General features: G+C 37.8%; 1 protein-coding gene across 2 annotated transcripts in view; it reads left to right on the top strand.

Moving 5' to 3' along the window:
* The window catches only part of LOC145992025 (uncharacterized), a 276,188-nt gene that overhangs the window by 241,931 nt on the left and 17,473 nt on the right, over window positions 1-16,784 (top strand). Inside the window, exon 4 of one of the 2 annotated variants that reach the window (XM_083128059.1) lies at window positions 8,103-8,615. The exons of the other annotated variant lie outside the window; for it this stretch is intronic. Within the exon in view, the coding sequence (XP_082984185.1) occupies window positions 8,103-8,421 (319 nt within the window). The 3' untranslated portion in view covers window positions 8,422-8,615. Of the gene's footprint in view, window positions 1-8,102; window positions 8,616-16,784 lie in introns of those variants that run through there. 2 annotated transcript variants of the gene reach the window in all.

The raw sequence follows: 16,784 nt of genomic DNA, 5'->3' as shown, positions 1-16,784 counted from the left end.
ATATCAGGAGTTGTGGTCCTGCATGTAATAACCGGTGGTGTTCTGAAAGAATGATCAATTCAGTTAAATGATGCTTCGGTGGCAATATGATTTGATGTTTGCTATCATATGGTAGCTGCGAGTGTCTAAGTCTTCCTCCAACTCTGAGTACTTGCTTGTTATCGAGGAAAGGATGCAAGTCTGAAAGTTGACTATCCTTTGACACCTGACTGTTAGAAGACAATTCTCGTATTTCCTTGCCATAAACTTCGTGTTGCACGCTTCTAATGCAAGTATGCAATGCTGATCTTAAGTCACTTGCTGACAATGATCCTGTGTGTTTCTCTTGTTTGTTCCTCGCATTGTGTAGAAATCTCAAACAATATGCAATCACTCTTTGAAGTTTCAATAACGACGAAAATTTGCTGATGAATTCTATTTTTGGTGCATTTGTGACTAGACTTACTGTAGTTGTTCTTTGTTCTTCAAGTTCGTCGAGTTCGAAGTCATCATCCCTTGACGATGTTGGACTCGAAGGTCATGCTGTTGCTGGAAGTGATAGCCAATCAGGGCCATGAAACCACATTTGAGAGGTGTGTAGTGAGTCTACATTTGTCCCTCTGCTGATTAAATCTGCGGGGTTCTGTGCTGACACTACATGTTTCCAGTACTGAGGCTTAGAATATTCTTGAATTTGTGAAACTCTATTCGCTACAAAGGTTTTCCATCGTCTTGCAGGTGATGCAAGCCACGCCAGTACGATCTTCGAATCGGTCCTTAGATTGATTCTACTAACTTCCAATTGTAGTAGTTGTAACACCTTGTGTGTTAGTTTCGCCAGCAACAAGGCAGCGCACAATTCAAGACGAGGAAGAGTGATTCTTCTTATAGGTGCCACACGCGAACGTGAACAAAGTAAATGTACAGTGGTTTCACCATGTTCATTTGTTGATCTAAGATACAAACAACAGCCATATGCAACTTGCGATGCATCTGAAAATCCGTGGAGTTGAATGTCAACCACTTTTCCTTGAACTAGCACAAATCTGTTAACTTGTATCTGATTAATGTTTGGTAACTGTTGAAACAAACGTTTCCACTCCATGTTGAGTTGATCTGGTAACTTATCGTCCCATTCCATGTTATGGAACCATAATTGTTGTAGAAATATCTTGTAAGAAATTACTATTGGACTCACTAGTCCCAAAGGATCAAAGATTGATGCGACAATAGAAGCTACTTGTCGTTTAGTGATGTTGTCTTCATAATATGACACTATATCCTTGTTATTTGCTTGCAATTTATCGGTGACTGGATCCCACGTGAGGCCTAAAGCCGTAACGCTCGCTCCCTTGTCAAACTGAAATGGTAGTTGCATTTCTCTATGAGTAGCTGGTACTGCTTCAAGAAGTTCTGGATGATTAGAACACCATTTCTTCAAAGAGAATCCTGCTGAATTCAGTAAATCGTTTAGTTCTCCTTGCAATTGTCTAGCTTCTTCAATACTGTTGGCTCCAGTGAGGAGGTCATCAACGTAAACATCTCGTTGTAAAACTTTGGATGCATTCGGAAACTTGGTTGCTTCCTCTTCAGCTAACTGCTGCAATGTTTTGGTCGCCAAAAACGGTGATGATGCCAAACCAAATGTGACTCTTGTGAGCTCGAACGTTTGTACTGGCATATCTGTAGATTTTCTCCAAAGTATGCGTTGAAACTTAGTGTCATCTGGATGAATCAGGATTTGTCTGAACATCTTCTCGGCGTCTGCCGTAAATACAACCTTGTGCGTTCTGAAGCGAAGAGCTATAGACTGAAGATCGTCATGTGTAGTTGGACCGACCATCAGTATATCGTTTAATGAGACTCCATTTGTTGTTTTTGCTGATGCATCAAAAACAATTCTGGTCTTCGTGCTGCTGCTGCTAGGTTTGAATACTGGATGATGTGGTAAATAGTATGACACGTCATCAGCTTCATTTGGATCTGGTTGTACTGGCTTCATGTGTCCCAACATTTCATACTCCTCGAGTATTCTGCTATACTCCTCCTTCAACTCTGGTTGTTGTTGAAACCTCTTCTCTAACTGATGTAATCTGAATAATGCCTGGTTGTATGAATGTCCTAGCTCTGTATGATCTGATCGAAATGGGAGACGAACAATGAAACGCCCTGTTTCATCTCTGGTGGTGTGTTGATTGAAGTGGTTTTCACAAGCTACTTCTTCAGCTGTTTTTGGTTTCGAGTACATTTCCTCCAACTCGAAAAAACGCCGTAATTGAGAATCCAAATTGTCTTCCATGCGTACAAAACATGCTACTGTGGGTGTACTAGGTTCTACAGGCTGTTCCATCCGACCAGCTAAAATCCAACCTAATTCAGTATTTTGAAGAACTGGATAGTTTTCATCTCTCGTTTGTCTTTCAGGAAGAAGTAAGTGCAAGTAAAGTTCCGATCCAATTAGTAGATCTATCCCTTCTGGTTTGTAAAAATCTGGATCTGCTAACTCTATGTCGGTTGGTAGGTTCCAATGTTCATGATGAATAACTTGAGAAGGTACGTTCCCTGTGATGCGTGGGAGTATCAGACAAGTAAGTGAAGTCTGGAAGTCTGACTCTCTTGAGCGCAGCTGAATGTCTACACTGTGCTTGGCTTCCGATGAAACATTATTGATTCCTCTGATTGGAATATGATTTTTCTGCTTTCGTAACTGTAGTCTCTGAACAAGATCTTCCTTGATGAAATTTGACTGAGACCCACTGTCCAGGAGAGCTCTACATGTATGTGGCTGTCCCCTAGAATCGATGACTTCTACTAAAGCTGTTGATAGCAGAACGTGTGATCTTGGTTTACTCTTAAATGTGCAATATGAAGATTGTACTGAAGTTGTCCTTGCAGCTTCATTCCTCGTGTCTGGTGAGTCATTCCTTGTTTGGTCTTGTCTTAGAGGACCTCCTCGTTTACCGCCTTCGTCTGGATGCAACAGTGAATTGTGTTTCAATCCACAGCGCCTACAATTACCTGAAGTACAGTTTCTTAAATTATGATTCGATCTAAGACAATTATAACAAAGTTTGTTGTTGCGCACACACTCTTGTTTCTGCTTCAGACTTGCGCCTGCAAAAGACTTACATGAATATAAGGAATGTGCTAATTTACAGAAATAGCATTGTGTATTTGTAGTTGTCAGGTAAGAATTTGACTGACGGGTGTGTTTCTGTTTAGGGCTAACCTTGTTTTCATTGACATTTTTGTTTACGTGAACAGACTTCATTGATTCCAAAGCTTGACATTTTTGTTCTAGAAAGGTGAACAGTTCCTTTAGTGTAGGGAACGACTGATCGGTATGGCTTAATTCCCATTCCCTTCTTGTGTGAGAATCTAGTTGAGCCAAAAAATGATGTATCAAAATAACATCTTCTAACGGTGTTTGTAATTCAAGGGCTCGAAGAGCATTTAAGTTACTGGTGGCATCATTGATGAACTGACGTAATTCTGTGGCATTTTCCTTGTTAATTGCGTTCACATGCAAGATGTTATTGACATGACTTGCTGCTATCAGTCGTTTATTTTCATACCTATCTTTCAACAATTGCCATGCAATATCGTAATTTGAATCGGTCATGGGCAAAGTATCGATAAGTGTTCTTGCTTCAGATTCCAATGATGAACGCAAGTAGTGGAATTTCTGTATTTTAGGAATATTGTCATTTGTATGAACCATAGCCTGAAATGCATCTGAATATGCTAACCAATCCTGATAATTACCGTGAAACGTGGGTAAAGATACTGTGGGTAATTTGATGTGCTTGGTGCCTAATGATGAAGCATTGTTTACAACATTCGATCCATCTGTAGGTGCAGTTTGTGCTTGTTTATGTTTCTCTATAATGGATTCCATTTTACCCCGTACCTTGTAGTAAACTTCTTCAAAATCCTCCCTGTGAGGTTCATGATTCTCGTTTATATCTTCTACTTCTAAACGTGTTTGAACTTCATCGTATTTTTCCCACAAAGGTGTTAAATTCTGCAAACGGACCCTTACTTCTTGAACTTCCCCCGTATCTTCAAAGGAATTAACAAATGCTTGTGTTCGTGTTAACTGGCCCCTAAATCCAGCTCTCTTACGTATCAACACTCTTTTCTCTTCTTCATCCATCGCGAAGGAAAGAGGGCAAGATATGTACGAAATAGTACGTGAGGAAAGAGTAAACAAATATGGTGCGAGCCTAGCTAACTACTGACCTTGACCTGAAGCTTCCCTGGCGTTGGCGATGACGTCACTTCAGCCGACAGCAGGATACTGTAGTGGATGCTCGAAACTGTCCACATTTATGATACTCCCGTGATGAGTTATCGTAACAGATAACTTATTGTCCACTGAATACTACCGTGTATAACTCGGTGTTATAACAAAGCATTCGACGTACGCACGATAACGATACGGAAAGTCTGTTCAAACCACACGCGTAACAGTTGTGATTGAAAATTAGACGTAATACTTAATAAGTACTGTGACACACAGAGTACTACGATTGAGCACATAACATGCAACCGTACATTGACGTAAGTACGAATGTCAGTACACTTCTGTAACTGGAACACTGCACACAAAGTCACTTCGACACCGCGCGAAAACACTCGTTCTTTCCATGGCGGGCGAGCTAAGACGTTGTTCTGCTGCGTAACACGCCATATCTCACAGAGATTGTTCACTTGGTAAACTAATCCTGCCCGGAGATGACCATAAAATGTTGCGTTTCTTATTTAAACACTGGACTGATTATATACACTATTTAATGTACACTGACACTGGACTACATTGGAATGGAGTCGACCACCGTGTAGCAATGTCTCTCGCTGTTCTCTCGTACAGTGCGGGTATTTCCCGATATGTACCACGCCCTGCACAGTCTCCGAAGCAGAGTCTGCACTGTCCTGCCACCTAGTGGCGACAAGTATAATGAATACTTAAGATATACAAATTTTCACACATTGATAACACAAATAATAATACATACACTAATCTATCCCAAACAATAGTAATGTTGCCCATTTAGACTTATCTGTTCTGTCTATATATTTTGATGGTTACAGAATATTGTGCAATATAGGAAACAAAAAATAGCATGGTGAGGAATAAAAATATTATACAACAAATCCTCTGTTGTAGCATGTTGGCATGCACAGTTTGGATGAAAATGTGCTGCGTTTTTCTTCTTTTGGTGTATGATGTTTGACCATTGAACTCATGCTGAATAAAGATTCTCCAATTGATTAGCATTTACATTATTTTTTGGTGTTTAATGTCTTTAAATCCTTCCATCATATTTCCTTCTAGAGTAGAGGATAAGTCACAAACAGTGATACAATTTACATATTTAGTATAAATAACAATTCAGGTCTAAAAGTGGTAAACGTTGTAAATGCCAAAAGCGAAAGTGTTAAGAAATCGCATCGTTCTGCACATCAGCCCGTAAGAACATTCACACTAGTGACCTCTTTACACGCCCTTTGAACTACTTAGAGGCCTACTAGCCACTTTTCACTTTTACCACATTTTAAAGCATGACACATTTCACAGTTTAATGTGGAAAACGGTGTTTGAATTATTTTGGCATGTACAGCGTTTACCAATTTCAGTCTTCAATTTATGGTAGAAGAACATGTACAGCTTCACCTGAGTTGCTAATGTGACCAAGAGAATGTGCTTTGTGAGAGCATGCGCCATGCCTGTCAAAAGACCCGCCTGAGTTACAAGAATGACTTCCAAGAACAGTGTGTCGCTACTAAGTGGAATTGATTGATTGATTGATTTGGTGTTTTAAGTCCACTTTATGCACAGTAAGGCTAATCGGGACTGGACCTACAGTTTAAAGTGGGATCCGAACCACTTTGTGCCTCCACCGGGTTCGAACCCGAGACCCCTTGATTACAAGGCAACGACGCTACCACTTGCCATCGGGGAGGCCCTGCTAAGTGGAATTATATATGGAACCATGATTGATTGATTTTCGAACCCAAGACCCCTGGCACCACAGTGCAACATGCTAACCATTCTGCTATGAAGGCCAGCTAGATGTAAACATGCTGTCTCATGTATAATAAGTTCATTATCACCTGGACATGTGCCAACTCGGTGGCCGAGCAAATTAATTGTTTCACTTTCAATCTTACCATGGAAGTCACTGACTTCAAATTCTGGTTTAGGCATGGATGTTCTCTGCGAGTTCATTCATCAATTTCATCTAATCATCACTGAAACATCTTTGTCACAATTAGTTAAAAGTGGCAGATAAGCGATGCTAAATAATAAAGCTACAACTGAATATACTGCATTATTAGTAGTTCATATATTGAATCTTTGCAAATGTTTGTGATGGTAAAAAAAAACAACTTTGGGACTCTCTCTGTTCCTCAAATCATGAATCCTGCAGCATGTTTTTCGAATACCCCATACTAGGGATGTGCCGAAGCCAATTACTGATGTATAAATATTGGCAGAAATTGACTTATCGGCATTGGCAAAAATCCAATATTTAAATCTGTACTGATATTACTAGAGTTTTGACTTTAATATGTTTTATATTTTAATTTTGTAAGATTTATTCAAAATAAGGTTATGGATCTTCATCACTGTGAAGTTTTTGTTATAAAATTATTGCGAACTTTCATTCAGAGAGTTTGCAATAATCTAAATCAGAAATAGAACAGTACATTGCTGAACCAACTATTCCACGTGACCAGAACCCACTGTTGTATTGGAAATTCAAAAATGAGTACCCAAACCTGAAGCAAGTGGTGCGAAAATACTTGAGCATACCTACTGCATCAGTATTCGGTGAACATGTGTTCAGTGTTGCTGGATAGATTTGTGATAAGAGAAGAAGTAAGTTACTTTCAGAAGTGCTTCAAAAACTCGTGTTTCTGAATTTGAAACTACCAGCATTAAATTTACAATATTAAGAACAAGAATTCATTTTGCATTTCAAAGAACTGCTTGTGTACTAAGGTTAAATCTCTGAGTATGTATGTATATATAATATGCAATAGAAATGTACATAACATTTTTTTTTTAGTCATGCTGAAACTAACATTCCATTTTTGTTGAATAATCTTATGTATCGGAATCGGTTAAATATCGGTATCAGTTCCAAAAATTATCAGTGAGTAATCAGTGTACATCGGCATCAGCAAATGTTCAGCTTCGTCACATCACTACCCTATACATTGAACACTATCTCCACATTCTGATCATTGTATTTGGAGAGGTTATGAGGGGGAATTCCTCCCTTCTAGTTGCTAATTTTTGGTACAGTATTTCAAGAGAAATTACTGTAATTTCCATCCCACTGGGAATTTTCAAATACCCTTCTGTGCATCTGTACTGAAGAGCTCTCATGTAGCCAAATAGTTAATTCTCTTGCCTTTTGTATGAGCAGTGATGATTCTGAGTTTGATCTTTGGTAAGAAATCCAAAATTTAAGTGTTGACCCAGTATTGTGGGAACAATTGGAGAGCTACTTGAACAGAAAAAGTAGTAGCTCTGATCTACAGAGCCCACAGTGTTTGGGCTCATTGCAATCACCCAATGCATAGCTGCATAGCATACTTAAGTCTTCAAAAAGTTGTTGCAGTGCGGAATTAAAAAAGTTATATCTGTAGGAATTTGTGGCACACCATGCTCCACTAACAGAACTACTGATTCTGCACTGATCGCGCGGCCATGAAAATAGTAGGCAGTTTGGCAGAATTGCGCTGGTGCCACATATGCAAAAAGCAAACGAGTGTGGGACAAAAATCACTGGTTCCCACGCACTGTGTGGCAATGTCAACTGGGCTGCATTGCCTAGTTCAAGCATCACCATCCATTATCCATCTCATGTAGTTCAATGCCATTGGTAAATTTTGTGTTTGACATAGCATTATTAGGACAATTGGGGAGCTCTCCTGAAGAAAGCTTTTGTTGTTGTTGTTGTTGTTTAATCAGTACTTATGCAGCATTAATTCCAACCCTAGCATATATTATAAAGAGATAATTTTACAATAGTTAGCTAAGGCATATGATATATATGGCTACATATATGTATATACCTACATAACATTCCACTTATTTCTACTTTCAGGTGTGGTGCTGTAGGAGAGGATGAAAATACAGGACATCTCTCAACCAGTTCAGGAGGAAGCCGATTTGTTTGTACGTGGTGTTTGAAAGAATGGCCCACTGCATCTAGCCTCAAGTTACATGTTCGAGTTCACACCAAGGAAAAACCCTTCTCATGCCCTGTGTGCAATAGGCGCTTCAGCCAGAAAGGCAGCTGCATGAGGCACATTTTGATGGTTCATGCACCAGACAAGTTCTATTGCAGCTTTTGTAAAAGAACCTTGTCATCTGAAGACGAGTTGAAACAGCATGATACTTTGCTTGCAGATGTGAAAAAGTAATTTCATAACATGTTTCAGAAACATTAGAACTCCTAAATTTTTTGTTTGTTTTCCAAGAGTAATGTTATTGCGTTTATTGACATTTAGCATACCAAAATTAGTTATACTGCTGCTGCATTATAGTTTTTAATGTAGTTTTCATAATTTCTTTATTGTGTTTCATATTTTTTGCATATCCACAAGTAAGAACATAAATAAAGCATTTTGTATTTCTGTGATTTACTCTAAATAAAAACCTTTCAAATTAACCATTCGTTTTTATTAAATTAATTCTGGTAGTGTTTGGTGGTTGGATTCCATTTTGAAGAATTCTCAGCAATTACATACTGGCATTTAACTAGCCATAAACTGAACTAAAAAAGCAACAAAAACTTTTCTATACTCCAATAATAAGGTATTGTTTCTGGAATCCTGATAAATACAGGGAAATAAAAATATAAGGCATTAGAGGAACATGCACAAACCCATGACTGACTCCATTGAATTTTAAATTGATAATTTGTAAGTGTGCAAAGATGAAACTGTGTCAATGTAAACACAGTCTGTCATTCTTCATCATGTCCAGTATCTTTCTTGGATGTCATAGAAGTTGAGCCCCTCCATCATAGCATCTTCTTCTCCCACTCTTCTCTTTTCATCATGTTTCAATCTTTCCTGCTTCTTACTCTCTCCGCAAACCTTTTCTTCCCACCAACATTTCAGTCTTATATCTGTCTGTTTCCCCACTCCTTGTGAAGTATCTTCTCTCATAGGTATTCTTTCTAGCTGCATTCTCTTCATATGTTCAAACTTCACTACATCCAATACCAAATCTCATTTCTCATTCTGTCTTTTCTGGTCTTCTGTACCATACTCATTAAGAATTTCATTTGCGCTGGCTGAAGCTTATTTTATCTCTCTCTTTATGGACCGTAGTGCACGCGGAGCCATCATTTTGTTCATTTGTGCCAGATTGATGGAATCATTCTTAATGTTGCCACGAGAGGTCAATAGAATCGGTTACGCAATGACGTAACAAGGAAGGCTCGGTGCGAACTCGCAGCCCTTCAGGCAGCGCATTTTGGATTCTGACCCAGGGAGAGGAAGTTGGCTTCGTCTAGCTAGACACTTGGTGCAGGTGTCTGAGGAAACATGATATGGAGGAGAAGGATAAGTGCTTTCCGTAATGATTTAAGTTGAACTTGCACTCACGCACTCAAATTATATTGTGTTCATCTTTCTCGTCTAGACTACGTGGAGAAGTGACTTGCCATTAACTAAACATATTTAGTTCATTATTATTAATTTGTTTAAACTAATACCCATCAAACTGGCCAAGTTATACGACAAGGTTCGTTTCAGCGAGTTTATCATCGAACAATCTTTCGTTATTGTAGTCTAATTGTGCTTGCACATTATGTGAATAAACTCGCCTAAGTTGGAAAAATGGTGTATCAGTACTTACTGATAGCATAGCTGCCCCATAGCAAATAAGTAGACCTTTAAGGCGGAAATTCCACTGCGCACTTACTTTAAGGCTTGTATGCATTAAACAGGTCAGTTTAACATGCATATCTTTCATTGCCAAAGCCTATGGTCCAAAGTATACATAGTGGCCATTGCTTTTTGCATTTCATAGATACACCATTGTTTGATGAGATTTGATAAAATCCAGCCAGGAGTGGCACCAGGGTAGGGAGGTGTGAAAGAGTGCTGCACCCCTTAATTTTCTTCTGCACCCCCTTTTCAAAACCTGTTAGTAACCGAAAACACTATTAACTCTTGCATTGTCATATTATTACATCACTTATTAAAACCATGTTGTCATATTGAGCGTGGAATGTTTTGTATTGAAATGAGACCTCTGTTATTGCATACAGTAGGCAAGCCTTGAATTCTCATCTGAAGGAGAACCTGCATATACAGTACTTTCATGCACTTTGGGACAGTCTCTACAATGGTCAGCAGCTCTTGTCTTTCTTTCATCATTAATGTTGTTAACCCTCCCTTGCTCATGCCAATTTTCAAGGGTCCCGGGTTCGAATCCCGGTCGGGCTTGGTTGTTTGTGAATGTCCATTCATCAATTTCATCATTTCATCACTCATCCCCATCTTCGCAAATTAGCCAAGAGGCACAAAACGCGAAGTAAAATAAACTAAATCAAATCAAAATCAAATCGTGCCAATTTTCCTAACACCGATGCGCGTGGCATCTGACAGACTCACGCGATGACCTGCATTAAAAACATATTTTTTTGAGGATTATTGTGGTTCAGATGAACCAAAGCATTATCACAATTGTTTTTCAAACCAATATATTTATTAAAAAAATACAAAACCTACATCTTGAATAAAAAATACAAAACTCGAGCAATACACAACAAAAACTTACATTTTTAGTTGGATATAACACATTATTTGTTTTGGGCACAAGTGCAACAAATATCATTGAGTGTTCTAAAATACAAAACCTACATATTTAATAAAAATACAAAACTCGAGCAATACACAACAAAAACTTACATTTTTTAGTTGGATAAAACACATTATTTGTTTTGGGCACAAATGAACTCATGTTTTATTTATAACAGATATTGTATGTACGATTTTGTAAGACGAGTACTCGTGTGGTGTCTCAGAGACTCGGTGCAGACAATATCACTAATAACTTCTCACTGCTAACTTGAACTGCTCATCCCAGAAATGTATTGGGCTGCAGAATACCCAAACTACCTCATTTCAGAAGTTATCGTTACTGATATACTCTCTGGCATCTCATAGATCCCGTACAAGCAATGGAGGGTTGCGAATTGTTTCTTCTGATATGAAAATCTGTTAGGTGACTGTAATTCACAGATTGGCAAAAAAGAGACATTTAAACCCACGATTGGTAAAAAAAGTCTTCATGAATTAAGTAATGATAATGGTATAAGATTGATTACTTTTGCAACCTCAATGAATTTAATTGTGAAAAGTACCACTTTTAAACATAAAGATATCCATAAATATACCTGGTCTTCTCCAGATGGTAAAACTCATAATCAGATAGATCATATTCTCATTGATAAGAGAAGGCATACTAGTATAATTGACGTTCGTACACATAGAGGTGCTGACTGTGCCAGTGACCATTATTTAGTAATTGCTAAATTAAGAGAAAGACTCTCAGTGATAAATCATAAGCAACAAAATCTAAAAGTTATAAAATTTGATGCAGGAAAGTTTACTGATGAAAGAATTAAGAAAGATTAACAAATTAAACTGTCAAATAGATTTGATGTTTTGCAGGATTTAAATGATGATGAAAATATAAATTAAACAGACATAAATAAGAATTGGGAGCACATACGTAATGCAATAGAATCAGCAGCTAAAGAAAGTATAGGATACCATAAACCAAGAAAAAGTAAGCCATGGTTTGATAATGAATGTCATAATCTAATAGAAATAAGAAATCAGGCTAGACTTAGGTGGTTAAATAACTCTGATGATACAAATCTAAACAATTATAATAGAATAAAGCAAGAAGTTAACCGCACGTTTAGAAGTAAAAAAAGAGATTACTTGAAAAGTAAAATTAACGAAATTGAAACAAACAGCAAAAATAAAAATATCAGAGATTTATATAAAGGTGTAAATGAGTTTAGAAAGGGGTGGCAACCTAAAGTAAACTTGATAAAAGATAAAGATGGTGATTTTGTAGCTGACCCAAGCGATATTCTAAATAGATGGAAGAACTACTTTAATGACCTTTTAAATGTCCATGTAGGATATAAATCAGAAGTAAATGAAGTAAACACAGCAGAACCTTTAGTTCCAGAACCTAACTTGACTGAAGTTAAAGATGCTATTAAAAGGCTAAAGAATAACAAAGCACCTGGCATTGATTTAATACCAGCTGAGTTAATTAAATATTGTGGAAATTCATTACTATGTCAAATTCATAAATTAATTTGTTTAATATGGAATAAAGAAGAAATCCCTCAACAGTGGAAAGAATCCATAATTGTTCCTCTGTTTAAAAAAGTGATAAAATGAACTGCAATAATTACCATGGAATTTCTCTACTCTCAACAACATACAAAATATTGTCTAACATTCTTTTAACAAGACTAACACCATATGCTAATGAAATTATAGGTGATTATCAATGTGGATTTAAACGTAACAGATCAACTACAGATCAAATTTTTCACATCAGACAGACACTTGAAAAAAAGTGGGAATATAATCAAAATGTCCATCAGCTAATCATTGATTTCAAAAAAGCATATGATTTGGTCAAAAGACATAAATTATATAATATATTAGTAGAGTTTGGAATACCTAAGAAGCTTGTTAGTATGATCAAAATATGCACGAGTGAAACAGAAAGTAAAAATTCGTGTGGGTATTAATATGTCTGACAAATTTACAATTCATGATGGGTTAAAACCAGGAGATGCATTATCTCCATTGCTCTTTAATTTTGCCTTAGAATATGCTGTTAGGAAGGTAAAAGAAACTAAAGAAGGACTAAAATTAAATGGTGTGACTCAGTTGTTAGCATATGCAGATGATGTAGACTTACTGGGGGATGATGTGAATACAATTAAGAATAATACTAAAATATTTTTCAAAACTGCTAAAGAGATAGGTTTGGAAGTTAACAAAGAGAAAACTAAATATATGCTTACAGGCCGAAACCAAGTGTTAGGTAATAATCAAAATCTAATTATTGATAACAACTCGTTTGAACCAGTTTCCAAATTCAAATACTTGGGAGTAATAATAACAAATGAAAATTATATTAAAGAGGAAATAAAAAGTAGGCTTAATTCAGGAAATGCATGTTACTTCTCTCTTCATAAACTTTTGTCTTCTCGTTTAATATCTAAGAAACTAAAAGTTAAAATATACAAAACAGTAATTTTGCCTGTAGTATTATATGGATGTGAAACTTGGTCCCTTACATTGAAAGAGGAACATAAATTGAGAGTATTTGAAAATAAGATCCTTAGGAAAATCTTTGGACCTAGAAGGGATGAGGAGACAGGTGAATGGAGAAGGTTACATAATTTAGAACTACATAATTTGTATTCATGTCCAGATATTATTAGAATAATTAAATCAAGAAGACTTAGGTGGGCAGGTTATGTGGCACGAATGGGAGAGGAAAGAGGAGTTTACAGGATTCGTGTTGGGAAACCTGATGGTAAGAGACCTGTAGGAAGGCCAAGACGAAGATGGAGGGACAACATTGAGATGGACCTAAGGGAAATCGGTAGGGATGGAAAAGAGTATATAGATCTTGATCAAGATAGGGAAAGATGGAAGGCCTGTGTTGCTGCAGCCATGAACCTTTGGATTTAAGAAGACTAGAGAGTTAGTTAGTTATCTTCTTTTGTGAGACACAATATATGCCATTGGCATGCCTTAACAAACTTTGTTCATATCTTTCTGATGACATAGTGGTAACGTTGTCACCCTACAATCAAGGGTTTTCAGGTTCAAAACCTGGTGGAGGCACATAGTGGTTTGGATTCTACTATAAACTGTAGGTCCAGTACCAATTCATCTATCTGTGCATAAAAGTGGACTTAAAACAAAACTGAAACAAGCTTTGCTCATTTCAAATTACAAAACATGTTGCTGTTGTGGTCAAAGCAAGCAAAAATCAAGTGTCCTAGTGTTCAGTTTTATTGGCATATTTTCATAAAAGCCTACTAAACGTTGTTTGGTATTCGATATAATGGCTAAAACATGCATGGTTTCATGTTTTCTTTGTTTCCAAAATTGCACCCCTAAATTTCATTCCGCATCCCCTCAGCACCCCTAGATGGTTAATCCTGGTGCCGCTGGACTCAAGACATTATATTTGTTTTTGTGTGGGAGGGTTCCAGTATAGGTGGCAGGCAAATTGATTGACTATCACCATCCAAGAAATATTACTTACATTTTCTGAAGACTGCCCACAAACCACAATTGAAAATTAGGATCCTGCTATGAAATCCTAATGATGACCTTGGACACCTGGAGCTTACCACATCATGTGCAAAACATTTGGTATATGTGCATGTGGTAGAATGTTGGACAACAGGAAGAACAATTGGACAATATCTCAGCTGCATAAAGAATTTTCATCTGGAAATATTGGCATTATCTGAACATTCCATTAATGAGGGCTACAGATTGTTTTTACTACATCACAAAGCCATGTACAGGCAAGAGCAGTGGCGGCTAGTGGTCTGACTTTACGGGTGTGCACTTCAGCATCACGTCCAGAAGAAGTGTTTTATAACCCTCTCAAATATTCGTTCTTTTTCTTTTTTGCATCCATAATGATGCTAGATGTATTGGTAACCCAAGTTATGAACACCTTTTACTGAAAAATAAAGCTACAGGAGAGTTTTATTTCATAAAAAATAGTAATATTTACAAATTTGAAATACCGCGGTGAATTTTCCGTCGATCACGAAAAGAGCGATGCTATTGGTTATGATTTATATTGGAGGAATGTGGAAAGTAGGGGGAGCCAAAATTCCATCTCACCCAGTTGAAAATTTTATCTTGAACCACTCCTGCAAACAAGGTAGCCGATCCAACGACCACATACAGAAAATCAGTTGTAATCTATCTAACAGTTGTTTATTTCTAACGACCGACTGATCAAACCAACAAACTCAAGCGAAATCAAGAGAATAAATAATAAAATATTAAAGAAAATGACAATACTCACTCAGTCCACACTACCCTTCTTTGTACTTCAAAATTTGTCTTTCCCTTCCACCTTATCCACCTGCAGTAGTTGGTGCGATTTGTACAAGTAGCTAACTTCCCTCCACATATTCAACAACGTTAAATATTAGGTATCCGCTTTTGCTATGTACAGTTGTCCCTTTCATCATGCTCACTTTGCAATGAAAGAGGAACGAGCTTTTTATAGCATAACAATATTGCCACACAATGGAAAGAGCTGACTTATCCACGTCTCCCCCCTCCCCCTGCCCCCTGACTGAGCAGGTGGATAATTCTACTACAGCGCCACAGGATAGTTTATATTAGCCAAGCAAAGGCAATGCAACATTGTTTAAAGCACGCGTTTCTCTTTCAGTTGTCCTCCCCTCCCTCCTGTCTTCTTCCTTGCCCTTGACATGCTCAGAACAGGGTAGGCAAAGATACCATAGAAATGTCCCTTTTCAAAAAAAAAAAAAAAAAAAAAAAAAATCCCTCAATTTACGGTGATGTGTGTGTTGCGTCTACTCCACCACACGATCTCGAATGGAATGGGATTGCAACACTGCTGTATGGTGAACACAGCACTAGCAGTGCGAGTTTAGCCCATAATACTGCGATCTAGAAGAGCAAATCCTTTCTCTTTTCTTGCGTGCTGCAAACAGCAGCCAAACAGCACCAGGTGACTTGTGATCCGAGCAAACGTATCTCAGCGGCAGGCACTGGTAATGCGAAGCCGATGGGGCGATTGGACTTCGTAACGTTTGATGTTTTGAAGGAGATAGTGTTCAGTGAATAAGTTTAATAAAAAATAATTGCATTGCAGATTTATTTGGGTGTGCACGTGCAGAAGCCGCTACTGGGCAAGAGTAGAATCTTAACAGCGACATGGGGCTTTGACTGGATCCGGTCTGGTCTGTGATAGTTGACCGATTGATTGAATTGATTTATTTTACCTTACTTTTCTGCCACTTTTGGCTAATTTGCAAAGATGAGAATGACGAAAATGAAAGAGATGAGTGAACAATCACTAACACAAATTGACAGCACACAACATGACTACCACAGATGATTATACTGGCCATGAGTCCAAACGCCAGAGCTTCGCTAGCTTGCAAAATGCAGTCTAGGGTGTGCTATATGAAAAGGGAAAAGGGTTACCCCTTACACCCCAATACTTGACCAAGAGCACAGCAGGCACATGAAGAAGACATGCCATAGCACCTCACTGACCCATCACCTACACTGTGACTCTCATACACAAAGTACATATAAACAAGGTTGATTGCAGGGAGTCGTAACGTAACGAAATGGAACGGTATTTTCAATTACGGTTTCCGTTACGTTACAACCAGAAACAGAATAACTTTTTTCGTGAACAGAAACGTTACCTCAGGTATATGAACATTACGTTACAGGTGTGCATAACGGTACCGAACCATAACTGATCTGCAAAGCAGTAGGTCGTTAGGTGACGCTTTAACGTTACATCCATTGCCGGCAACCAGTAACGTTACAGGGTAAGAAACAAGTTTGTCACGTATTGACTAGTAACTTTAGTGTGTATGGAAAGTGGTAGTAACGTTACAATTAACCAGTAACTTAATTGAGGCCACGACTGTAAAAACGTTACACTCCTTGCTTCAAAGCAACAACGTTATTGATAGCTG

This window comes from Lepisma saccharinum, chromosome 9, assembly GCF_977018435.1.
Source record: "Lepisma saccharinum chromosome 9, izLepSacc3.1, whole genome shotgun sequence".
NCBI classification, from domain to species: domain Eukaryota; kingdom Metazoa; phylum Arthropoda; class Insecta; order Zygentoma; family Lepismatidae; genus Lepisma; species Lepisma saccharinum.
This window is presented reverse-complemented; position numbering and strand designations above follow the sequence as displayed.